The 27,840-nt window shown below is 37.5% G+C and overlaps 1 protein-coding gene across 1 annotated transcript; it reads left to right on the top strand.

Moving 5' to 3' along the window:
- On the top strand, positions 1–27,840 carry mRpL51 (mitochondrial ribosomal protein L51). The gene is made up of 4 exons (XM_090373140.1): positions 1–94; positions 16,084–16,216; positions 22,109–22,222; positions 27,542–27,840. The coding sequence occupies exons 2-4, from the start codon at positions 16,087–16,089 to the stop codon at positions 27,751–27,753; spliced, it is 456 nt and encodes a 151-aa protein (XP_090229266.1). The 5' UTR covers positions 1–94; positions 16,084–16,086; the 3' UTR covers positions 27,754–27,840.

Raw genomic sequence — 27,840 nt, 5'->3', positions numbered from 1 at the left:
TCTTACTTCCCTGTGGGTAGCGCTACAGTTAAAACACTGAGAAATGGTTGCTTTAGTCCTTGTGTGTTCTGCTAAATGAGATTGTACAGAAAAGGTAAAGAGAGTGTATGCAAAAATAAAAAGCCTTTCATGTAAAAAGAAACTGATATTATTTATTTATATACTTGTACAGTATAATGCTTTTAATATTGCCATTTCGCTTGCTGATAGCCTTCATTTCCTAGCGATAATTATTCGTCGGTAATCGGCATTCAAGTAGGCAAAATATGCAATTAAATAAATGAAAATATTCACCAAAACGCTATTATGTGCAATTACTGTATATTTTGTACAATGATTACCTATTTCATACTACATTTATTATACATTTTTATTTATTTGAATTAACGATTTCTTTGTATTTAAGATTGAAAAGTAACAAACTGAAATGAAAAGAAACTTTTAGAATAAGTATTATTAACAACGTACAAGTTTGTGCAATAGCATTAGCATTAGTAGAGGCATTTGATGCAAGAAAGCAAGCTTATGCAGCATCAGCCAAAAAAAAAAAAAACATAAAGTAAAATAAATAAATAAAAAATAACCACTTCCACTTCACCCATCTGTTCGTTCGAAATACCTGTCCAGCTGAGCCTTAAACTTATTTAGGCTATCAACTTCCACGACAAGAGATGGAAGTCTGTTCCACCTACCAACCACCTGCTGGCTAAAGGCAAATTTCCGCACATCTATCCTACATCTGTCTTTCCTCAATTTGAATTTATGCCCTCTCAGGTGATTATTCTGAGCAAGAGGAAGAATCCCATCAGCATTGAGCATGCTCAAACCATTCAAGGCTTTGTACACCTCTATCAGATCACCTCGCTGGTGCCTAGTCTCCAGACACTGTAATTCGCAAAACTTAAGCCTTTCTTCGTAAGAGCACCCCTTTGTTCCATTCACTAATCTTGTTGCCCTTCTCTGCACTCGTTCCAGCATCTCTACATCCCTCTTGAAATGAGGCCTCCAGGCCTGTATACAGTACTCCAGGTGTGGCCTGACCATTGCCTTATACAAGGGAATAATCACCTCCTTATCCCTGCTAGAAAAATTCCTATATATCATTGACAATACACCGCGAGCTATTCTTGCAGCCTGTTTGCACTGCTCAGAGAACTTCATATCTGCCTGCACAACCACCCCCAGGTCCCTTTCATTCTCTACCACTGTCAGTGTAGTACCACAGAGTTGATACGTTGCTCTGGGGTTGCTGTTTACCATATGTAGTACTTTACATTTGTCAATGTTAAACTTCATTTGCCACCTCTCAGCCCATCTGCTCAACCTTTCCAGATCCTGTTGCAGCAGCATAGTGTCAGTAGTGTCCCTGACAACCCTGCCAACCTTCGTATCGTCTGCAAACTTGGACATTAAGCTTGATATACCATCATCAATATCATTTATAAATACAGAAAACAATAAAGGACCTAATACTGAACCCTGATGGACTCCACTAATAACATTAGTCCCCGATGAGCAGTGTCCATTAATTACCACTCTCTGTCTTCTTCCCCTCAACCACCCCTTTATCCATAGCAGCAATTTGCCTCCAATGCCACACTGCTCCAATTTGTGCAGCAGTCTTCCATGTGCAACAGTATCAAAAACCTTTCTAAGATCCAAGTATATAATATCAAAGTTATTCCCTGCATCCAGTTCTTTTGTGACTGCATCATAGTATCCAATCAAATTGGTCAGGCAAGACTTCCCGTTAACAAAACCATGCTGTATCCGAGCTATAACTGAAGTCTTGTCCAGATGAGCCTGCAGTGCTTCTTTAACCAGTGCCTCCATTAATTTTCCAGGAACAGAAGTTAAACTCACAGGTCTATAATTACTTGTGTCAGCCTTTGATCCTCCCTTGTGAATTGGGGTCACATTTGCACATCTCCAGTCCACGGGTACCTCCCCTGAGTCCAAGGAAGCTCTCATAATTATGGCTAAGGGTTTGCTTACTTCCTTTACTGCCTCCTTTAATATAACTGGATAGATCCCATCCACCCCAGGTGCTTTTCTTGTGTTTATCTTCAACAATTTCTCCTCCACTTTACTCTCAGTTATTACAAGATTCTCTAGCTTACTGCTAGAGTTGAATACACCTCTGGCATTCCCCTCGCTGAATAACTCCTCGTGTGTGAATGTCGATGCAAAATATTCATTTAGTTTGTTAGCTACCTGTGCAGGATCATCAACAGTTGACCCATCGATATCAAGTGGACCAATCTGATTCATCCCCTTCCTTCTAGAGTTTACATAAGTAAAGAACTCTTTGCTGTTTTTCTTCGCATCCCTTGCCAAGGATCTCTCGTAATCTGCCTTTGCCTGCCTAATAGCATCAAGTTAGTACGCAGCACATTCAAAAATAGCTGAAAACGGCATTGTTTTAGGTGTATCTCCTTCACAAAGAGTTTCCACGATATTGCAGTAATGCTTATTCGCGGATACCAATGGAGAAGGCTATTGTTACTTATTCTTAGCGGATACAACCACCCATACAGCACCGTTTCAAGGCTATTTGGCCAATCTTCGGTAAGTGGGTAGGTACCCTTGTGATTCAATGATTGCAATTTAGTTTTGAATTTTTGATGAATTTGAAGTATTGCTCAAAGCATCAAAGGCGGATATTGTTGGGATATCAGAGACGTGGTGTCACAGATATAAGGAATGCAGAACTGGAATTTGGGGAGTACGTCTACAGGAAGGAAGGGTTATGCTATTAGTTAAGAAACACATAAAATCCAAGGAAGTGAAGCCAGTCGACATCGCTGGACAGTGCAGTGTCAAGTCGGTTTGGTGTGACATAAGCACTGGGAGATCAAAATTGAGAGAGAGTAGGAGTGTGCCATAGGCCTAATGACTCTGATGAGTATAATAAGAAACTGTACAAGGAAATAGAGTGGGCCAGTAAATCAGAGAGTCTTATAATGGAGGATTTTAATTTCCAGTGATCACAGTGTGCTGAAGTGGGATTTACTCAAAGAGGTAACTATCATCAGGGGTAAAGGGAAGGGTTATTGCTTTCGTAAAGGCGACTACGGTGGTCTGAGACAGTATTTAAATTCTATACGGTGGGACCAACTGATGATGTTACCAACAGCAAATTCAAAATAGGAAGCATTCAAAGAACTTATCTTGGAATCTACTAGGCTTTACATACCAACTAAGAAATATTGTTCAAGGTTTAGGCCTAAATGGATGTCAGATGAACTAATGAGACATATGACAGAGAAGAAAAATGCCTGGGATACATATAAATTAACACATGACACAGAAGCCTATGATAGATATAAGTTGATCTGTAACCAAGTTACAAAGGAAGTTAGGCAGGCGAAGGCAGATTACGAGAAATCTTTGGCAAAGGATGCAAAGAAAAACAGTAGAGAGTTCTTTTCTTATGTCAACTCTATAAGGAAGGGGATGAATCAGATTGGTCCACTTGATATCGTTGGTTCAACTGTTGATGATCCTGCTCAGGTAGCTAACAAACTAAATGAATATTTTGCATCGACATTCACACATGAGGAGTTATTCAGCGAGGAGAATGCCAGAGGTGTATTCAACTCTGGCAGTAAGCTAGAGAATCTAGTAATAACTGAGAGTAAAGTGGAGGAGAAATTGTTGAAGATAAACACAAGAAAGGCACCTGGGGTGGATGGGATCTATCCAGTTATATTAAAGGAGGCAGCAAAGGAAGTAAGCAAACCCTTAGTCATAATTATGAGAGCTTCCTTGGACTCAAGAGAAGTACCCATAGACTGGAGATGTACAAATGTGACCCCAATTCACAAAGGAGGATCAAAGGCTGACACGTAATTATAGACCTGTGAGTTTAACTTCTGTTCCAGGAAAATTAATGGAGGCACTGGTTAAGGAAGCACTGCAGGATCATCTGGACAATACTTCAGTTATAGCTCGGACACAGCATGGTTTTGTTAAGGGGAAGTCTTGCCTGACCAATTTGATTGGATACTATGGTGCAGTCACAAAAGAACTGGATGCAGGGAATAACTTTGATATTATATACTTGGATCTTAGAAAGGCATTTGATACTGTTACACATAGAAGACTGCTGCACAAATTGGAGCAGTGTGGCATTGGAAGCAAATTGCTGCTATGGATAAAGGGGCAATTGAGGGGAAGAAGACAGAGAGTGGTAATCAATGGACACTGTTCATTGTGGACTAATGTTATTAGTGGAGTCCCTCAGGGTTCAGTGTTGGGTCCATTATTGTTTTTTGTATTTATAAATAATCTTGATGATGGTATATCAAACTTAATGTCCAAGTTTGCAGATGATACAAAAGTTGGTAGGGTTGTTAAGGACACTACTGACGCTAGGCTGCTGCAACAGGATCTGGAAAGGTTGAGCAGATGGGCTGAGAGGTGGCAAATGAAGTTTAAGATTGACAAATGTAAAGTGCTACATATGGGAAAGAGCAACGTATCAACTCTGTGGTACTACACTGACAGTGGTAGAGAATGAAAAGGACCTGGGGGTAATTGTGCAGGCAGATATGAAGTTTTCTGAGCAGTGCAGACGGGCTGCAAGAGTAGCTCATGGTGTCTTATCAATGATATACAGGAATGTTTCTAGCAGGGATAAGGAAGTGATTATTCCCTTGTATAAGGGAATGGTCAGGCCACACCTCGAGTACTGTATACAGGTCTGGAGGCCACACTTCAAGAAGGATGTAGAGCTGCTGGAACGAGTACAGAGAAGGGCAACAAGATTAGTGAATGGAACAAAGGGGTGCTCTTACGAGGAAAGGCTTAAGTTTTGCAAATTACAGTGTCTGGAGACTAGGCACCGGCGAGGTGATCTGATAGAGGTGTATAAAGCCTTGAATGGTTTGAGCATGCTCACTGCTGATGGGATTCTGCCTCTTGCTCAGAATAATCACCTGGGAGGGCATAAATTCAAATTGAGGAAAGACGGATGTAGGATAGACGTGAGGAAATTTGCCTTTAGCCAGCGGGTAGTTGGTTGGTGGAACAGACGTCCATCCCTTGTTGTGGAAGTTGATAGCCTAAATTAATTTAAGGCTCAACTGGACAGGTATTTCGAACGAACGGAGGGGGTGAAGTGGAAGTTTTTTTTTTTTCTGTCTGATGCTGCATAAGCCTGCTTTCTTGCATCATATGCCTCTACTAATGCTAATATGAGAGATGCCTGATGGTGTATGAAGTGAATCAGACAAACGCTTTTAGTGCTTAAGAATCAGCTGCTTGAAAGTCAATGTACAAAGTTAGTGCAGTAGCATCATGTTAGTATGCAGCAAACTCAAAAATAGCTAAAAAATATCAAGGGAACTTGTGAAGGTATTCACAATATAAGATACACCTAAAACGATGCTGTTTTCAGTTATCTTTGAGTTTGCTGTGTACTGACATGATACTACTGCACAAACTTGTATGTTGCCTGAGGCTTAACCCTAAAAGTGTTTTAGTCTGATTCACTTCCTACACCATCAAGCATGTCTCATATTGTGGAGTTATACTTCATAACTGAATTGCCATCATTGCATCACCAGGGTACCAAATAGCCCTGATACGATGCTATCCTGGGGGGGGGGGGGGGTTCTTAATGAGGTCCTCATTACCGTGAATAGGTAACAACAGTCTTCCCTAATGGGGGTTCATGAGTGTTTGAGTTCGGTGAGTGTGAAGAGTAACTGTCCATTTCCTCTTTCAATGGCATTTCTTGTTTTTCCTCCTACTATTACTTTCCTATACTTTTTGTGCTTTCCTAAGTCTAATAAGGACAGTATGAGGATAAGAGTATCTTATCCCATACCATTTTTCAAACGGTGCCATCTGTGTTTGACTTTGCACATTATAGCCTTAGATGCTAATGCGCCATAAAACTCTAAAACAAACAAAGAAGCAAGCCGTCTGGGTGGTGGTATCCGCTGAGAATAAGTAACAATATCCTTCTCCATTGGCGAAGTGTTACTTATTTGAGGTAGTGCAATATCATGGCAACTCATTGTGAAAGGTATTCACAATATGAGATACACCTAAAACAATGCTGTTTTTGAGTTTGCTGCATTCTAACATGATGCTATTACACAAACTTGCTTGTTGTTAAACTTTCACGCAGCCTGAGGCTTAAGCCATAAAAGCATTAGCATTAATAGAGGCATATGATGCAAGAGAGCAAGCTTATGCAGCATCAGTCAAAAAAAAAAAACGAAACAAAAAAACCTTCCCATTTTACGCCTCTGTTCTTTCCAAATACTTGTCCAGCTCAGCCTTAAATTTATTTAGGCTATCAACTTCCACAACAAGGAATGGAAGTCTGTTCCGCCAACCAACTACTCGCTGGCTAAAAGCAAAGTTCTGCACATCTATCCTACATCTGTCTTTCCTCAATTTGAATTTATGCTCTCCCAGGTGATTATTTTGAGGAAGAGAAAGATTCCAATCAGCATTGAGCATGCTCAAACTATTCAAGGCTTTATTCACCTCAATCAGATCACCAGACACTGTAATTTGCAAAATTTAAGTCTTTCTTAAGAGCAACCCTTTGTTCCATTCACTAATCTTGTTGCCTTTCTCTGTACTCATTCCAACAGCTACATCCTTCTTAAAATGAGGCCTCCAGACCTGTATACAGTACTGAAGGTGTGGCCTGACCATTGCCTTATTCAAGGGGATAATCACCTCCTTATCCCTTATAGAAAAATTCCTGTATATCATTCACAAGACACAATGAGCTACTCTTGCAGACCATCTGCACTGATCAGAAAACTTAATATCTGCCTGCAATTACCCTCAAGTCCTTTTCATTCTCTACCACTGTCAGTGTAGTACCACAGAATTTATATGTTGCTCTGGGGTTACTGCTTTCCATATGTAGTACTTTACAATTGTCAATGTTAAACTTCATTTGCTACCTCTCAGCTGATCTGCTCAACTTTTCTAGATCCTGCTGCAGCAGCGTACTGTCATTAGTGTCCTTAACAACCCTGCCAACCTTCGTATCGTCTGCAAACTTGGACATTAAGCTTGATATACCATCATCGATATCAGATATAAATACAGAAAACAACAATGGACCCAACACTGAACCCGGAGAGACTCCACTAATAACGTTAGTCCACGATGAGCAGTGTCCATTGATTACTACTCTGTCTTCTCCCACTCAACCATCCCTTTATCCATAGCAGCAATTTGCCTCCAATGCCACACTGCTCCAATTTGTTCAGCAGTCTTCCATGTGCAACAGTATCAAAAGCCTTTCTAAGATCCAAATATATGATATCAAAGTTATTCCCTGCATCCAGTTCCTTTGTGACCACATTATAGTATCCAATCAAATTGGTCAGGCAAGACTTTTCCTTAACAAAACCATGCTGTGTCCGAGCTATAACTGAAGTCTTGTCTAGATGATACTGCAGTGCTTCCTTAACCAGTACCTCCATTAATTTTCCTGGAACAGAAGTTAAACTAAAAGAAAAATGCATGGGATACATAAAAATTAACACGTGACACAGAAGCCTATGATAGATACAAGTTGATCTGTAACCAAGTTACAAAGGAGGTTAGGCAGGCAAAGGCAGATTACGAGAAATCCTTGGCAAGGGATGCAAAAAAAAACAGCAAAGAGTTCTTTACTTATGTAAACTCTAGAAGGAAGGGGATGAATCAGATTGGTCCACTTGATGTCGATGGGTCAACTGTTGATGATCCTGCTCAGGTAGCTAACAAACTAAATGAATATTTTGCATCGACATTCACACATGAGGAGTTATTCAGCGAGGAGAATGCTAGAGGTGTATTCAACTCTGGCAGCAAGCTAGAGAATCTTGTAATAACTGAGAGTAAAGTGGAGGAGAAATTGTTGAAAAGAAACACAAGAAAGGCACCTGGGGTGGATGGGATCTATCCAGTTATATTAAAGGAGGCTGCAGAGGAAGTAAGCAAACCCTTAGCCATAATTATGAGAGCTTCCTTGGACTCAGGGGAGGTACCCATAGACTGGAGATGTGCAAATGTGACCCTAATTCACAAAGGAGGATCAAAGGCTGACACATGTAATTATAGACCTGTGAGTTTAACTTCTGTTCCAGAAAACCTAATAGAGGCAGTGGTTAAAGAAGCACTGCAGGATCATCTAGACAAGACTTCAGTTATAGCTCGGACACAGCATGGTTTTGTTAAGGGGAAGTCTTGCCTGACCAATTTGATTGGATACTATGATGCAGTCACAAAGAAACTGGATGCAGGGAATAACTTTGATATTATATACTTGGATCTTAGAAAGGCTTTTGATACTGTTGCACATTGAAGACTGCTGCACAAATTGGAGCCGTGTGGCATTGGAGGCAAATTGCTGCTATGGATAAAGGGGTGGTTGAGGGGGAGAAGCAGAGTGGTAATCAATGGACACTGCTCATCGTGGACTAATGTTATTAATGGAGTCCCTCATGGTTCAGCGTTGGGTCCATTATTGTTTTCTGTATTTATAAATGATATTGATGATGGTATATCAAGCTTAATGTCCAAGTTTGCAGACGATACAAAGGTAGGCAGGATTGTCAAGGACACTACTGACACTATGCTGCTGCAACAGGATCTGGAAAGGTTGAGCAGATGGGCTGAGAAGTGGCAAATGAAGTTTAACATTGACAAATGTAAAGTACTACATATGGGAAACAGCAACCCCAGAGCACATATAAACTCTGTAGTACTACACTGACAGTGGTAGAGAATGAAAAGAACCTGGGGGTAATTGTGCATGCAGATATGAAGTTCTCTGAGCAGTGCAGACAGGCTGCAAGAGTAGCTCATGGTGTCTTGTCAATGATTAATTACAGGAAATTTTCTAGCAGGGATAAGGAGGTGATTATTCCCTTGTATAAAGCAATGGTCAGGTTGAATACTGTATACAGTACTCAAGGTGTATAAAGCAATGGTCACCTTGAATACTGTATACAGTACTCAAGGTGTACTCAGTGTGGAAGCCTCATTTCAAGAAGGATGTAGAGCTGCTGGAACGAGTACAGTGAAGGGCAACAAGATTAGTGAATGGAACAAAGGGGTACTCTTACGAAGAAAGGCTTAAGTTTTGCAAATTACAGTGTCTGGAGACTAAGCACCAGTGAGGTGATCTGATAGAGGTGTATAAAGCCTTGAATGATTTGAGCATGCTCAATGCTGATGGGATACTTCCTCTTGCTCAGAATAATCACCTGAGAGGGCATAAATTCAAATTGAGGAAAGACAGATGTAGGATAGACGTTCGGAAATTTGCCTTTAGCCAGCAGGTAGTTGGTTCTTGGAACAGACTTCCATCCCTTGTCATGGAAGTTGATAGTCTAAATAAATTTAAGGCTCGGCTGGACAGGTATTTCGAACGAACGGGGAGGGGTGAAGTGGAAGTGGGTTTTTTTTTTTTTGGCTAATGCTGCATAAGCTTGCTCTCTTGCATCATGTGCCTCTACTAATGCTGATGCTAACTAACAGGTCTATAATTACTTGTATTGCCCTTTGATCCTCCTTTGTGAATTGGGGTCACATTTGCACATCTCCAGTCCACAGGTACCTCCCCTGAGTCCAAAGAAGCTCTCATAATTATGGCAAAAGATTTGCTTACTTCCTTTGCTGCCTCCTTTAATATAACTGGATAAATCCCATCCACCCCGATTGCCTTCTTTATGTTTATCTTCAACAATTTCTCCTCCACTTTGCTCTCAGTTATTACAAAATCATCTAGCTCACTGCCAGAGTTTAATTCCCCTCCCTGAATAACTCCTCGTGGGTGAATGTAGATGCAAAATACTCATTTTGCATCTACATTTCCATCAATATTTCCTTCTAGAGTTTACATAGGTAAAGAACTCTTTGCTGTTTTTCTTTGCATCCTTTGCCAACGATTTCTCATAATCTGCCTTTGCCTGCCTAATCTCCTTTGTGACTTGGTTACAGAACAGCTTATGTCTATCATAGGCTTCCATATCACCCATTAATTTATATATATCCCATGCATTTTTCTTTTCTGCCATATGTCTCATTAGTTCATCTGACACCGACCAGGCTAGTCGGGTGAGTAAAGTGCCTGCCTGGCAACCGAAAGGTCATGGGTTTGAATCACGCCTCGGGCTTGGATCAGAGTAGAAAATGCAAAAACCTTGGGAGGTACAATATGGCCATAGAAGCCGATGCACCAAAAACTTACAAAAAAATGTCTCATTAGTTCATCTGACATCCATTTTGGTCTAAACCTTGAACAATATTTCTTAGTTGGTATGTAAAGCCTAGTAGCTTCCAAGATAAATTCTTTGAATGCTTCCTATTTTGAATTTGCTGTTGGTAACATCATCAGTTGGTCCCACTGTATAGAATTTAAATACTGTCACAGACCACCGTAGTCGCCTTTATGAAAGCAAAAACCATTCCCTTTACCCCTGATGGTAGTTACCTCTTTGAGTAAATCCCACTTCAGCACACTGTGATCACTGCCACCTAGTGGATCCTCTATCTGCAGATTCTTAATGCATGAAGAATCACTACTGATAATCAAATCAAGAGTATTACTCCCTCTAGTTGCCTCCCGAACATGCTGATGTAGAAAACAATCATCCAATAAATCCACAAAGGCCTTGCTAGTGTGTGAATGACCAATCCACAAATTCCAGTCAATATATGGGAAATTGAAATCCCCATTATAAGACAGTCTGATTTACTGGCGCACTCTATTTCCCTGTACAGTATTTTATTATACTCATCAGAGTATAATAAACTATAACACACTCCTACTCAGTTTTGATCTTCCAATGTTATGTCACACGAAACTGACTCAACACTGCACTGTCCAGCAATGTCGACTGGCTTCACTTACTTGGATTTTGTGTTTCTTAACTAATAGCATAACCCATTCTCCCTTCCTATCCTGTCTATCCTTCCTGTACACATTGTATTCCCCAAATTCCAATTCTGCATTCCTTATATCTGCAGATATTGTTGGGATATCGGATACACCACGTCTCCGATATCTCTGAATTATCCTGCATCTTGTTTTCCAGGCTGCTGCTCATTCCAATAGAAGCAGTGCAAGAATCACTTTCACCTCTGCCAGTGGTTACTGTTAATCCTTTAATCCTTGTATCTCCCCCAAGCTAGCAGTTTTCCGATCCACCTAACACTGCCTCGATAGCATCAGCAAATATTCTTGCATCCTTTCTATTTAAGTGTGTCCCATCCCTGTAGAATCAGTCTCTCCTGTTAACAAGTACACACCAGGCTGAAAAAAATTATACCCCTTGAGCCTTGCTCAAGGGGTATAATTCCAGGGCCGAATTGATCGACAAGGCTCTCATCATATACTCCCTCCTATTGTGTCTGGGCAGAATTACAGAAACTTTCAAATTCAACCCTAATTCACAGCTTTTTTTCAACAGTGACCTGTACTTGTTAAGTAATTCTGCCGCTCTCCTACTGTTAATATCATTAGTGCCAATGTGTACAACAGTATCACCTTTTGTGCCCTTAAAAGATGATATCCACACTACGTCATCAACCTTTGCCCCTGGCAGACATACCCTGGTCCTGTTCCACCTATCCTTTTTACATACCATGTTCCCCATTTCCCTGACAATAGAATCATCAACAAATACAAGTTCCTGTGGGACCAGCGCATTCTGCCTTGGGGGTTGCCGCTGTGTTGCGTGATGATCAAGTGCAAGCTCTGGCGTTGATGTGGGCTGCTGAGAGCTTGATGGGCCCCTCAACTTAGATCCTTCGAGGGCATCTCACCCTGTCCTTCAAGCTCTCATATAGGCCCATAACAATGCTGAGTTGTCGCCTGATTTCCTCACACTCCTTATATTACGCACACACAAAGACATCCCTCTTGGCAATATCATGTCCCGTACCTGATTGTACCACAAACATCAAGCAAGGAGTGCATTTTAAAATGCTGTGATTCAGGGAGCAACTGCCCACCTCAGTTCTCCCCTGAGCCACAGCACTCCCATTACCTTGAGTCTTTTGCTTTGCTGCTATGGTCTGAGTCATGATTTCGAAGCATTTTAATGAGTATTATTTTATGTGCTGTAACTTTTGTTACTGTAACCACCAATGTATTTTTGTATGTGGCCCATTGTAAATCATTGGCTTTTATCGTCCAAAATCGTTTTAAAAAGGCAACGATCTTTCTACATCGACTAAAGTGACTGATATAAATTTAAAAATGTGAGCCTTGGAAGCCTATACTTGAAATGGAAGTTTCTGCTCATTTTAAAGGCATCTATTTTCCGTAAAATATGAAGTACACAGTTCATTTTAAAAACATCAGTTTTGTCAATTTTATTTCTGATTTTCTCACCTACATCTCCAGTAATGGTTAAAATTTTTAACTGAACTTTCTATACCTCATGAGTTGCGCTGCTCAGAGCAAGTCCCATGCTTCACCAAGCAAAATTAACAGCAAATGTTTTTGATGATTGAGAATAACTGAACACTTATGTATCCATGTGTCCACATTATCCACTCCTGTTTGATAGTGGTACCCTCTACTTTATCATAACTTTCATGAAAATAGAAAAGCATTGGATTATGATTTTTTCTTAATATCTACTTATGTGCATAATTCATGATTTTGTTGATTGCTATTGAAAAAGCATTTTTTAGAGTCATTAAATTTTCTTAATATGAAAAATACTTTTCTATGGTGATTAGGCTAGTAAAACATTTAAGATCTCTGTATAACACTCACCACACATTTGATTATTTAGTGTAAACTTGTGGTAAAAGATGGTTGGGAGACCACTGACATAAAGGAAACACATGCAACAGAAGCATTTTATGTAAAAAAAATTAGTTAAAGTGCTGCTTGACCTTGTTTAATAACCTGGACTATTTTCATATAGTAGAAATGCCAGTGCCCATGTACATTACCTCAGTGCCACAGCTAACCCTTAGTTCATGATCTAAAAAAATTACACAGATGGACTGATAGGTAACAATTGAAGTTTAATATTGACAAAGCAAGATACTGCATGTGGGCAGCAGTAATCCCAGAATAACATATCAGTAGTGGAGAATGAAAAAGACCTGGGTGTAATTGCGCAGACATGAAGTCAGACATGAAATTCTCTAAGCAGTGCACAGGCTGCTAGGACAGCTTATATGGTTCTGCTGATGATAAAAAAAGTAAAAAGTAAAGTACAGCCATTATCAACCCACTGCAGGGTGGAAGCCTCCTCAACAATTCATGCTGAGGGAAAATGGACCATAATCTGCCACACTGGTCCAGTGCGGATTGGCAGATTGACCGTATTCAGCAGTCAGGGGCTTGCACCCCAGTCTACTCAAAGAGCGCGTGCTACTGCACTCCTGCTCCTGCCCACTCGGCTGCTGATGATATAAATCTACAAAACCTCATTTTGCCAGCAGGGAATAAGGAGGTGATTATCCCATTGTATAAGCCAGTTGGGAGAAATCCCAGATGCCATTTGACATGAACATACCTGTATAAGCCAGTGGTGCCTCCGTAGCCAGGTGGGAAGGAGCAACAGTGCGTAGCACACGTTTCTTGATTAGACTGGGGTTCGAGCCCGTCACCACCAAATATGGAGGATGCGGAAAGGTCAGGGAATAACCACCGCATATTCCTGGAGCAATATGGCCTTCGTTGCTAATTCTCCTAAAAACCAAACAACAAACAAACAAAGTATAAGCCAGTGGCTTGGCCACTTCTCTTGATTACTGAAGGTCTCATTTTAGGAAGGATGCAGATCTGTTGGAACAGAGAAAGACATAAGAATAAGTGAAGGAAACAAAAAAGTCTACTCTTACCAAAAAAGGCTTCAGTTCTGGAAATTTCCTTTTCTGGAAGCTAGGTTTAAATGCCTCACTCAGAACTGCAATGAGATCCAATTTTTTTTTTTTTTTTTTTATGAAAACCCCAAATATGAAAGGTATCAAAACCTATAGTACTTAGTACTGTGCATGGGTTGAAAGAGAAGTATGGGGAGGGATGCCGGAAACTTTGCTCTAGAGACTAAACATGGGTTTCACCACTTCAAGCCTCCATTGATTGAGATGTTTAAGGCTTTAAATGGATTGAATAAGCTAAATGCTGATGGCATTCTTTCTCTTGCTCAAACTTTACACATAATGTAAGGATGATTACAGGATAGCTGTGCAGAAATTTTCTTTCAGGTTTTGAATAAATTCAAGGAAGAACTAGATAAACTATTAGTCAGTGGATAGGTGATATGGAATATGTTTTTTTTTTTTTTTTTGATGTTGCTATATAAGGTTGCTTTCTTGCAGGATTTACCACTTTAATACCAAAACTAAGTGGGAATTCTTTCCTGGAGCCCACTTCATGAAATATGTTAATATTGACTATCCACAAGAAACTCTTAAGTCTTTGAAATTTACTTCAGTTCATTTACTCTCTAATTCATTTACTCTCACTGTTGAAAGCCAAAACCATAGAGGAATTGAAGCCAGATAGTAATGTGTAAATTTAAGAAAGTATTAGACAAATTCTATTGATATTTTTTTTTGGTAGATGTTGTTTAAGTTTGCTTCCTTGCATTGTATTTTATATAGCCACTTGGCTAAAATGATAATACATTCCCAGCTGAAGTGTTCTTAAAGCCCTCATCAGTCAGGGCTGTAATTAGCTGATCTCATGCAGAGGGAATAGGGTATCCTCCCATTAGTTATTGCAAATTTTTCAGCCTGGACAACAATCAAATTGTTCTACAATATGCACACTTCTACAGGTGTAACTGAACCATAGAAATATGGCCTAGAATAAAACTGATAACAATAAGATTATTTCTAACATTTAGATATGTTTACATTTATTTATTATTCAATTTATTACATATGCTTCACCCCTGAACAACCTTCAGCTAGGAGGGTGTCTATATACATTTGTACATTATAACTTAGAGAGCAAACATAGAAATTGTACATAAATTACACATATCATTATTATTTCTATTTTATAGAAACATTAGTTTCTATATTCCAACAAATAACATCTAAAGTGAGCATTATCCACAAGAACTTTGTGACCTCACATAAAGTATCTGCAAGATGTATCCAACATTGTATGCAAGATGCATCTTAAGTTCATATAGAAACTGTATACCCTTCATATTTTGAATTTTTGATTTTACCTCTATATATTTAACAAGTAAGTTAATGTATGCAGTATTACATTTCAGGCATGTTAGTAAATAATAATAATTTGAACTGAGAAAATTTCTTTTCCAGTTGGAGGAATGTATAGGTCACATTGTCTATCTATTCCTGAAAGGCACAAATATAAAATTTCATGAAAATCCATCCACTGGGAATCTAGTTGTTACATTCAGACTGATGGATACAGTGAAGACAATAGGCACATTATGCATATATGCTAACACACTTAAAAAGGATATATTTAAAACATGAAAAAAAATGTAAAATTTGTTGTTATAAAAGAAAAATTAATATATAACTCATCTGTTAAGATATGAATGCCATCAAACAATGAAATGTCTCAGTATAGCTATCAATTCATTACTGTTTAAGTGACACAAAAGTTTCATGAGCTGAGGATGAAAAGTGAACAGAAGCACTCAGAAACTTAGGGTAATTTGCTATATTTATTTTGCTAAATACATTTGCTAAATTTCTAATTTAATATGAAATGGAAAAGAAGAAAAAAAGCACAATAGAATGTAGAAAAGAATCAAAAAATTATACCAGCAGACAACTTTCTTATTAATATCATTTAACGTTTAAAGACATGGTACTCCCTTCTTTCTGTTTAACCTATTAATCATTTTAATCATTTTTAGAGCCTTCCATAATCTTTAATTGTGAAAATTGCCAGGTGGTAAGTGGTTTTGAGCACAAAAAAGCTAAAACTGTAGGTTAAAATTCATCATATCATCAACAGGTTATCAAATTAATTCATAATATTCTATCCATCAAAATACTTAGGTTAGTCGATTTTTGTTAAATGTTTTTTTTTATAGTTCTTGTTATATTTCTGTTACAGTTCTTATAAAGCATCATTTTGAACATTTTCAGAACATGAGTTGGTGGTTTAATAATGTTTTCCGAAGTCTGCAACCTGTAATCCCCTTAAATATATCTAGAAGGTACTTTGAAAGGCGTAAATTTGTACGTCGCTTTGGTTATGAAGATAAATTATTTGAGGGAGGTAAGTTTCGATATGGCATTACCTTTATGTTTCTGAATACTTGGAAAAATAATATTCTATAATTGACTAAAAAAATGAATCATATATTTATTTAATGAACTTGTCATATAATGATTGGAAAATTAGTGATAAATCCTGCCTGAACAGATTTTTCTTAGTAGACTTTTTAATTATGTATTAAAAAGTCTACCTGGAACATAAACAAAAAAATTATTTTTGTTAGTTTTTTTTTGGAGGTGGGGAGAGAATCCAGATTCCTGTAGCCTTCCCCTGTTATCATTCTTTGTGCTTCTTTGGTAAGTGCAAGCTTCGGTTTATTTATTCATTGATTTCTGAAATTTTCTAATTTTATTTTAATTTTTGCTTGTATGCAGGTGGCAGTCAGTACCTCGTCAGCATTATTGTTTGCAATTGCAACTATCTCTTCAGTATGGTATAATAATGTGTTTTTTTTTTAACTTTTAACAGTGCTATCCTTGTTCTTTGGCTAGTCACTTTTCCCTTTCCTCTTAGGGAATGGAGCACACCTTTAAATACACCTTTCAAATAATTCCATTCTTCCACACCTAGTGGAAAAGGTCTTAGTTAGGATCTTATCAAAGAGGAGGAATTTTTGGGACTTTTCCATATTACCAAATTAGTCATGTCATGCCTAGTTGGTTAGTCTTGGCAACAATAGCACGGTTTTTCATCCAGTAGGCTGACTATAGAATACATTCAATTTATAGACAGTGCACCAAAGGTGTACGTACTCAAGGAATCCCTAACATGAAAATTAAATATTTTCTTCAAATAATAAAAAAATGTTAAAATGTTCTGTTTATACTCAAACATAATTACATAAGACAGCATAGTTTACTGCTAATCATTTTTGATACTGACTAACAATACTTTATTTAGCAATCATGTGGGTTCGAACAGTCGGTAATTGATATCTCAGCTTATGTTTTGAAATGAATTATACTGAAAAAGAAAACATGCTTAGATAAACCATAGAAATGTGTTGAAGAATACTTGAATATGAACAGTGACATGTTAATATACATATATATAGTTGCTAATCTTTTGAAAGAATTATAAAAAAAGTACCCTTTATGTCATACTCATAATAAAATGTACTATATATTGGAACCATTTTTTCAGACCAATGCTACATACCATAATCAGTGCTTCACCCTACAAGTCAGTATTCAAATGTTGCATACCATGACATCACATATGAGAGCTTACCAAGTTCCTAGTGTAAACAAACAGAAGTATAAAGAATTGGCACAGTGCTGAGCATGATATTTGGGCTTTTATACTAATAATGTGTGGAATGATATGCACAGAACTACAATTGAATGTACTACACTGTTGAATTTGAAGAAATATTTTAGAAGGCGCTAAAAAAAATATTCAAAGCAAAGAGACATCATAAAAATGACAATATTTAGTACTTTTTCCTACTTTGAAAGTACTCATTGCGATGAATTAAACGATTTTGTCTTCTTTACAGCTAGTGCCCTCAAAGGATACAAAAATCTGTAAAATATAAAATAAAATGTAAAATATTATGAAAATTACAACTGAGAGGTTTATTCCTCTCCATTGGAGAGTCCAAACTCCATTAGGAACCATGACCTAAATGAGGCTTGCAAAATATGTATGTAGTACACAGGATGAGCTATCATAGCAGCCTTTCTGCACTGCTCAGAAAATTTCATGTTGGACTGTACAATTATCCCAGGTCTTTTTCATTCTCCACTACCTTGAATGTTATATCACCCAACTGATTTGTAATTCTGAGATTACTGCTAGCCAAATGCAGTGCCTTGCATTTAGCATTATTTGAAGCATACAATGCAAGAAAACAAGTTTATGCAGCATCAGCCCAAAAAAAAAAAAAAAACCTTCCTTTTGCCCATTGACTCACTCCAAATGCCCGTCTAGCTCACCCATACATTTATTTAAGCTATCAACTTCCACAACAAGAGATGGAAGTCTGTTCCAGCAATCAACTACCTGCTGGCTAAAGGCAAATTTCCACTCATCTGTTATACAACTGTCTTTCTTCAATTTTAATCTATGCCCCTTCAGGTTCATAATTTCAGCAAGATGAAGAATCTCATCAGGATTGAACTTGCTCAACCCATTCAAGGCCTTATACATGTCAGTGAGATCACCTCGCAGGTGCCTAGTCTCCAGACGCTGCAATTTGCAGAACTCAAGCCTTTCTTGATAAGAGCACCCCTTTGTTTTCCTCACCAATCTTTTTGCCCTTCTTTGTACTCATTCTAGCAACTTTATATCCTTCCTAAAATGAGGCCTCCAGACAGTACACAGTACTCTAGGCATGTCCTGACCATTGCCTTGTACAGCAGGATAATCACCTTCCTCTCCCTGCTAGCAAAATTCCTATATATCATATATATCATTGACAAGACTCCATGACCTGCTCTGGCAGCCTGTCTGCACTACTCAGCAAACTTCATATCTGACTGCACAATTACCCTCAGGTCGTTTTCATTTTCCACTTCCCTGAGTATAGTGCCACACAGTTAGTAAGTTTCTCTTGGGTTACCCATATGCAGTATTTTGCATTTGTCATTGTTAAACTTCAATTGCCACTTCTCAGCCCATTTGCCCAACTTATCTAGATTACTGTTGCAGTAGCATACTGTCTTTACTGTCATTAACAACCCTTTCCCAACCTTTGTATCATCTGCAGACTTGGTCATTAAGCCTGATATAACTTCACCAATATCATTGATGAATACACAAAACAACAATGGGCCCAGCACCGAACCCTGAGGAACTCCACTAATAACGTTAGTCCATGAAGAGCAATGTCCATTGATTACCTCTCTCTGTCATCTCCCACTCAACCATCCCTTTATCCAGTGTAGCAACTTGCCCTTAATGCCATACTGATCCAATTTGTACAGCACTCTTCCATGTGCAACAGTATCTAAAGCTTTCCTGAAATCCAAGTATATGATATCAAAATTATTTTTTGCATCCAGTTCCTTTGTGACCACATTGTAGTATCCAAACAAATTGATCAGACAAGACCTCCCTTTAGCAAACCCATGCTGTGTCTTAACTGTTACTGCAGTCTTGTCTTGATGATCCTGTAGTGCTTCTTTAACCTGTGACTCCATCATTTTCCCCAGAACACAAATTAAACTAACAGGTCTATAGTTACTTGTGCCACCCTTTGAACTCCCTTTGTGAATTGGGGATACATTTGCATACCTCCAGTTCATGGGGACCTCTCCTGAGTCCAAGGAAGCTCTCATAATTATGGCTAAGGATTTGCTTAACTTCCTTTGCTGCCTCCTTTAATATAACTGGATAGATCCCATCCACCCCAGGTGCCTTCCTTATGTTTAACTTCAACAATTTCTCATCCACTTTGCTCTCAGTTATTACAAAATCACTTAGCTCCCTGTTAGAGTTTGATAAACTTCTAGCATTCCCCTCCTTGAATAACTCCTCGTGTGTGAATGTAGGCGCAAAATATTCATTCAGTTTATCAGCTACCTGAGCAGATTATGAATAGTTGAACCATCTATGTTAAGTGAACCAATCTGATTCATCCCTTTCCTTCTAGAGTTTGCATAAGTAAAGAACTATTTGCTGTTTTTCTTTGCATCCTTTATCAAAGATGACAAAGGATGCAAAGAAATCTGCCATGGGCTTCTATGTCACCTGATAATTTTTATACATCCCATACATTTTTCTTCTCTGCCCTGAGCCACATTAATTCATCTGACATCTATTTGGGCCTAAACCCTGAACAGTATTTTTTAGTTGGTATGAAAAGCCTAGTAGCCTCCAAGATTAAGTTCCTGAAGGTTTCCCATTTAGAATTCATCGTTAGTAACATCATTAGTTGGTCCCACTGTATAGAATTTAATAACTGTCTGAAACCACTGTAGTCACCTCTATGAAAGCAAAAACCCTTCTCTTTACATCTGATGGTAGTTACATCTTTAAGTAAATCCCAGATCAGTACACTGTGATCACTCTCACCCAGTGGTTCCTTTATCTGCAAATTCTTAATGCTTAAATAATCACTGCTGATAATCAGATCAAGAATATTACTCCCTCTGGTTGCCTCTCAAACATGTTGCTGTAGAATACAGTCATCCAATAAACCCAAAAAGTCTTGCTAGTGTGCGAGTGACTAATTCACAAGTTCCAGTCAATATCTGGAAAGTTAAAATCCCCCATTATTAGACATTCTGATTTACTGGCCCACTATATTTCTCTGCACAACTGTTCATTTTACTCATCTGAGTCATTATGCCTATAACACACCTACTCCTATTTTCCCTTTCCCAGTGCTTATGTCACACCACACTGACTCAACATTGCATTGTCTGCCAATGTCAATTGGGGATGGACTTACTTAGATTTTGTGTTTCTTAACTAACAGCATATGTCTGCTTTTGATGTCTTGACCAGCACCTTAAATTCATCAAATTTATTTACTGTACTCCTAGCATTGGTGTATGTGCAAGTATGCATGCACCTGTTCTTACTCTTAGTTACTCTAACACAGCCCGTGTATTTTCTTGTTCCACAATGACTCCCAGCAGTCTTGGAAATCCCCAGCACCTTGCTTTCCAGGCTGCTGCTCATTTTAATTGGAGCAGTGCAAGAATCACTTTTGCATCTGCCTGCTGCCAGTGTTAATCTTTTAGTCTGTGAATCCCCCCCACAAGCTAGTAATTTTCGACCCACCTAACGCTTCCTGCCTTGACAGCATCAGCAAATATTCTTCCACCCTTTCTATTTAAGTGTATCCCCCCCCATCCCTGTAGAAACAGATTAATCCTGTTAAAGTTAATTTATCAACGTGAAACCTGAATTTTCACTTTCAGCCCTCTGGCTAATTTATCCTAATCTTTGTTGGAGTAATGTACCCCGAGTGCTGTCATTAACCACCCTGCCAGCCTTTGTGTCATTAGCAAACTTAGATATTAAACCCGATATCCTTCTACAATAGCGTTGATAAATACTGAAATCAGTAAGGGGCTCGTTGCCAAATTGTGGAGGACTCAGAATTTGGTATTGAGCCCCTTACTGTTTTTATTATTTATTAACAATATTTATTAACAGATATTTCCATATAAGTACTATTCTTCTCCTCAGCCTTACTCTACTTCTAAGTGGAATATTGAAATACATTGAATTAAATATAAAAAATAAAATACAGGTGTGCAGAAACATAAAAAATACTTGGTTTACTGCATTAGTATTGACCCTTTCTTGAATATATCCATACATATACATTTTTGACAGATGGATACAGTTTTTTTTATCCATGCATGTATGATTCAAGTTTGTTTAATGATGTTTGCTTATACGTTTTCAGATTGTGTTGAAATTACTCAACTATGTGCTGCCATCTATTACCTGTGGTTTTAAGTAATAGTAGACATGGTTAACAGAAGATAGCAACACAAAAATGCTTTGAAAATCATAGGAGTGCACATCTATTAGCTCATTTTACTAATGGAAATTGGAGACAACATGGTCTTGCCCAATCCAATATTGAAGAAATTCTTTAGAATTTAGATCAAGAAGTTGACTAAATTAAATCAAGTTATACATAATAGATATAGTAGATATTACATCAAAAAGGTAATGGTTATGAAAAAGCTAATAAAATAATAAAAAATAATAAACAAATCAGTAAAGATGAAACCTTCAGAAACGGAACGTATATGGCTAGTCATACAAGTGACTAAGCATATATACACGATCCATTGAAGCTAACTGAATGCCAAAAGACAGACTTTGAATTGGTCATGTACATTAAATTATATTTTGTATATATTAGATATAATGTGACTTTGGTTTAAATTGCACATAAGAAATGTACCATTTGGTTTTACTTAGGTCTTCTGCCCAGAATTAAAGGTGAAACTGAAAAATTGAAACACCTTCCACCACCTAGACGTCCAGATGAATGGTCATCAAAAAAAGCCCTTTTTGGTCAAAATGATTATATAGGTAAGCTTCCACAGGCCATAAAAGATGTTTATATTTTAAATCTAACGTAACTACTCCATCATCATGTGGCCACTAGACTACAAATGGTGTTGATTTTGGTTTTACTGATACATGGTTTAAAACCAACAACAAGAAACACCTTATTTAGTTGAGAAACCAATGATTTATTATCACTGGTAGGTTAAGAAATAACTACCTATTTCCATTCTCAGAGGATGGAAATAGGTAATTATTTCTTAAGCAGTCCATTCTCTGCCTAATTTATTAAGATAATGGGCTGCTAATTGGTAAAAGAACATAATACATGCACTTAACAGTTTTGTGAACTTAAAAACAGTTTTATGAACTTAAAAAGGATGCTAAAGCTTCATGTTTACGTTTTGTAAACATGAAATTTCATGTTTACAAAATGAAATGTTTATAGTATCCTCTGCAAATAGTTAATAAAAGTTTTACTGACTTTAAAATTACTAAATATTAAAAACAAAAGCATTCCTAAATTTTTAATTAAAGACATTAATGATTACATTTAATGAGTTGCAGGTCATTAAGAAAACATCAAGCATTAGTATACTACAACAGAACTTTTATTAACTCTATTTAAAAAAAAAAAGGAAATTGGTAAGCCTGTCAGACCCCACACTACCATGTTTGTTATGATTGGAGGTGCCGCCAATGCTTGATTAAAAACACTGCCACAGTTTTGTTTGTACCATTGAAATCAAATACACTGATCAGGCAATGATACAACATGCACTTCCCAATATAGGCACTTACATCTTTCTTTACATCACTGCATGGAGGCACTCAGCATATTGGGGGGGAGGGGGGGAGTAGTTATATACAGTAAACCCCCGCTGTTTGCGGTATCTGTGTTCGCGGTTTCACGTATTCGCGATCACTGATTTAATATAAAATGAAACCTAAAAAAATGTGAATTTTAAAGCGCCATGAACATTTTCCGCCATAAAAAAACATGGGCATGGTTAAATTATCTTTCCCGGTCAAAACAGCGCTCAGTGGGTGGGGGGAGAGGTGGCAAAATCGCAAGCATGGATGTTTCTCGCTAATCCTTGTTCAGTATGTGTTGTTATGCGCTTGTCGTGGAAGATTTCGTCGTTTGCTTTTAATTTATATGCTTATAAATTGAATAAATTTATCAATTTATAAATTGATATGCTGACAAAAGTGATAAATCTACCATTTTGCAGTGTAAAACAGACTTTTTCGAGTGTTTTAACGGAAGAAAGTGACTTTATTGTGGACAAGTTCTTTCTAACCCGTACAAAAATATGGCTACGAATAACAAGGGAAACGTGAAAAGATCAAAGAAGGTGATGATATTAGCGAATAAAATTGAGTTATTAGACAAAATTTCTAATGGTGAAAGTGTCTCCTCAGTGGCAAAACATTATAAAATCAATGAGTCAACGGTACGATCAATCAAGAAATCGGGAAAAAAAATCCGCCATAGTGTCCGTGAAAACACGCTAATTGCTTCAAAAATTTGCTTTGTAACTCGTGATGTTAAATTAGAAAAAATGGAAAAAGCTTTAAATCTGTGGATAGAAGACCGAACTCAAAATAAAATTCCGTTAAGTTCACTCATTCATGAAAAGGCAAAACTCCTTTATCAACACTTTAGCGAAACTGGTGATAGCACTGCCGGGATAAGTGTTTTAGCTAGCAGAGGTGCTGGTTTGAAAGATTTGTTTGAAATTTCTAATAAATATTACATTTAATATTAAATTGTTTCCTATTTTCATTTCGATGCCATATGCTTGCATTTCATTATGTACTGTCTATGTACATAGTCATACTATGAAAGTACATATAATACATACATGGACAAAATTTTAGACTAGTTTTTCTTATATATTTCATACTTTGGAACGGAACCCCTTTATTACTATGGGAGCCATAACTCAGTATTCACATTTTCGGTATTCATGGCATTTCTCAGGAACGTAACCCCCGTGAATAGCGGGGGTTTACTGTAGTAGTAATGGCAAACGATGCAAGAAAGCAAGCTTATATAGCATCAGCCAAAAAAAAAAAAAAAAAAACAATTCACCCATCCGTACCCTCCAAGAATTTATCTAGTTTACCTTTGAATTTATTCAGCCCATCCATTTTCCATAATAACAGATGGATGCCTGTTTAAACAATTAATCACCCACTGGCTGAAGGCAAACTTCCACACATCTATCCTTCCTCAAATTTAATTATGCTCCCTCATCTGTGTAGTCTCAGCAAGTGGAAGAAAAGCATTAACATTCAGCTTATTCAATCCAGTCACAGCATTAAACACCTCAATCAGATCTCCCTGCAGGTGCCTAGTCTCAAGACACAGCAATTTGCAGAACTGAAGCCTTTCTAGATAAGAACACCCTTTTATTACATTCACCAGTCTAGTTTCCCTTCTCTGCATCCAGCACTCAAGATGTGGCCTAACCATGGCCTTATACAAAAGGATAATTACCTCATTCCTGCTAGCAAAGTTTCTGTATATCATTGACAAAATCCCACGAGCTGACCTGGCAGCATGTCTTCACTGCTCAGAGAATTTCATATCTGACTGCACAATTACCCCAGGTCTTTTTTATTCTCCACTACCATCAGTGTAGTACCACACAGTTCATAAGTTACTCTGGGGTTACTGCTACCATGTGCAGTACCTTGCATTTGTCAATGTTAAACTTCAACTGCCATTTCTCATCCCATCAACCCAATTTTCCAAGACCTTGTTGCAGTAGCTTACCCTGATGACCATATTTAACCACCCTGCCTACCTTTGTGTCATTTGAAAACTTAGGTATTCAGCTTGCTATACCTTCTTCAGTAATATTGATAAATATTGAAAACAAAAATGGACCCATCACTGAACCCTGGGGAGGGGAACTCCACTAATAACATTGATGGAGTTCCCCAATTAATAACCACTCTCTGTCTTCCACTTATCCATTTATTCATAGCAGTAACTTACCCTTAATGCTATATTTCTCCAGTTTCTACAGCAGTCTTTTATGTGCAACAGTAACAAAAGCCTTCTGTGAAATCTAAGTATATGTCAAAATTATTTTTTGTGTCCAGTTCCTTGGTCACTGCATCATAGTAATCATTGGATTGGTTAGATAAGGCGGCCTCTTGACAGATCCATGCTGTGATTGCAGTATAATAGCATGCCTCTCCAGATGGTCCCACATTACTTCTTTAAGCAGTGACTATTATTTTTTCTGGAGTGGAAGTCAAGCTAACAGATCTGTAATTCTTTTTCAAACTTTGTTTCACCCTTTATGAATTGGGGATATATTCACACATCTCCAGTTGTGAAAGGACCACCCCTGAATCCAAGGATGCTCTAATAATCATGGCTAAAAGTTTGTTTTGTTTATCTCCTTTGTTGAATCCCTTAATATAGATAGATGCCATCCACCCCAGTACCTGTTTTATGTGGCGCCTCCGTAGCCAGATGGGCAGGAACAGCAGTGTGTAGCACACGCTTCTTGATTAGACCGGGGTTCGTGCCCATGGCCACCAAATACAGAGGATGTGGAAAGGTCAAGGAATGACCACCGCATATCCCCGGAGCAATATGGCCGTAGTTGCTAATGCTCCTAAAAACCAAATAACGAACAACAAACAAACCTGTTTTATGTTTTGCTTCAACAATTTCTTTTCCACTTTCCTCTCAGTTATGACAAAATCATTCAGCTCCCTATTGGAATTTTACACATTTCTGGTATCTCCATCCCTAAAAAATTCCTTGTGTGAATGTAGATGCAAAATACCTATTCAGTTTGTCAGCAACCTGAACAGGATCATCATCAGTGAAATCATTCATAGCTGTTGAACCAATATGATTCATTTACTTTATTCTAGATTCTTCTTCTTTGCCAAATACTTCTCATAATCTGCCTTAGGTTGCCTGACCTCCTTTGTGACTTGATTGCAGGCTACTTATACTCTGGGCATCTGCATCACCTGATAATTTAAATGCATCTCAAGGAGTTTACTTTGCCAAAAGTCTCGCCATTTAGGTCTAAGCCTTGAATAATATCTCTTAGCATAGCCTTGTGGTTTTTTTATGATTGCAGCTCTGAATACTTGCCATTTAGAATTTACTGTTGATAACTTCATTAGTGGCTCCCACTGAAGCCATTGTAGAATTTTGAGACCACTATAGTCACCTTTTCGAAAGCAAAAGCCTTTCGCTTTGCCCTTGACAGTGGTTGCATGTAACAAAATATAAGCAATAAAAATATTCTTTTCTATAATAAAAGGTTCATAAAATGGTTAGTGGTAATTGATAAGTTTGTGACAGGGTATTACATGTAATAAATACAATATGAAAATCTGATTGGATCTACATTTTTAGCCTTTACAAACATCAACAGGACAGTACAATAACTTTTGTGAACATCAACACATGGTAGCACAATTAAAAAAAAGAAAATATTCTGTTTGTGGGGGGAAGCTTAGCATCTTCAGCTGAAGGCTGCACAGTTAACAGTTAGTTTCAGTAGGTATTGGCTTATTTTTAAACAGGCCAGATTTAGCCCTTAAAATGTTCAATTCTACTTGCTCTATAGAAGCCATTATGCAAATTTGTCTTATGTATAAAATAGAATTTTCATAATGTTAACTGTATTACGTTCTTAGCGTTTTTTCACCAACCTTTCATGGAGTAAAATAAAATTAAAATAAAATAAAATAAAATATTATTCAGTACACCTTTAAATATCAGCAGGGTATTATAATAGAGAGTACTGCTGAAGAAGAAGGCTGGAGCCTTTGAAAGCTACGGGATTTTATCGCTTTTAACTTAGTATATTTTAATGCATTTTAATCTTGTGTTTTAATACTTTTAATATTGTAATACGTATATTAATTTTGTAAATACAGGTTATTGTAAATATAGTTATCAAGATTTGTTTTGTTTTATTTTATTTTATTTTAATTTTATTTTACTCCATGAAAGGTTGGTGAAAAAACGCTGAGAACGTAATATGAATATACCCAACCTCAGAGGCCTATTTGAGGAATGTTAACTGTTCTTGAATGTCCCTGCTTTTTTTGCCCAACAGTTTGATGAAATTCAGAAATTAATCATTGCAGATTATAACCACTTCACACATTGTGAAAAAAAAAAAAAAAAAATACTAGATATTTAAAATTCTCAGTCAATAAAATCACCTCAATCTGTGACAGTTAATAATCCAATCCGACATCATAATTTTGTTAATGATTACAAAATATTCTTTTTTTTATGAAATGACTCAATTACATATAAAATGACTAACTAATTCTTTTCTTTAGATATTCTTGGAGATGGAAGGATACATCCTGTCACACTGTTGACCAACATACCTGTATGGTTAAGGGGTTTCCAGGGAAATGAAATGCAGATGCTTATAAGGAAGCGGGCAAATTTTATGCACTGGAAATGGTCAAGACCACAGAAATGGACTGAATTAAATAAGCGTATCAAATATTTATATAAACGTCTGAATACAAAAACAAAAAGTTAAAAATTACCTGGTACTTTTCAGTGAGCAACTTTGTTCAGTCTTATATTATTGGAAAATCCTACAAAAAATAAAACTGTGTGAATATCA

The sequence above is a fragment of the Mastigoproctus giganteus genome, chromosome 5 (assembly GCF_048544385.1).
Source record: "Mastigoproctus giganteus isolate SK-2022 chromosome 5, ASM4854438v1, whole genome shotgun sequence".
Classification (NCBI taxonomy): Eukaryota; Metazoa; Arthropoda; class Arachnida; order Uropygi; family Thelyphonidae; genus Mastigoproctus; species Mastigoproctus giganteus.
The sequence above is the reverse complement of the archived record's forward strand: the minus strand, read 5'-3'. Positions and strand labels throughout refer to the sequence as shown.

Coding starts and splice junctions, on each gene's coding strand:
- mRpL51 (XM_090373140.1), top strand. CDS start 16,087: ATGAGTTGGTGGTTTAATAATGTTTTCCGAAGTCTGCAACCTGTAATC. Junction 16,217..22,108: donor AGATAAATTATTTGAGGGAG/GTAAGTTTCGAT, acceptor GGTTTTACTTAG/GTCTTCTGCCCAGAATTAAA. Junction 22,223..27,541: donor TGGTCAAAATGATTATATAG/GTAAGCTTCCAC, acceptor TCTTTTCTTTAG/ATATTCTTGGAGATGGAAGG.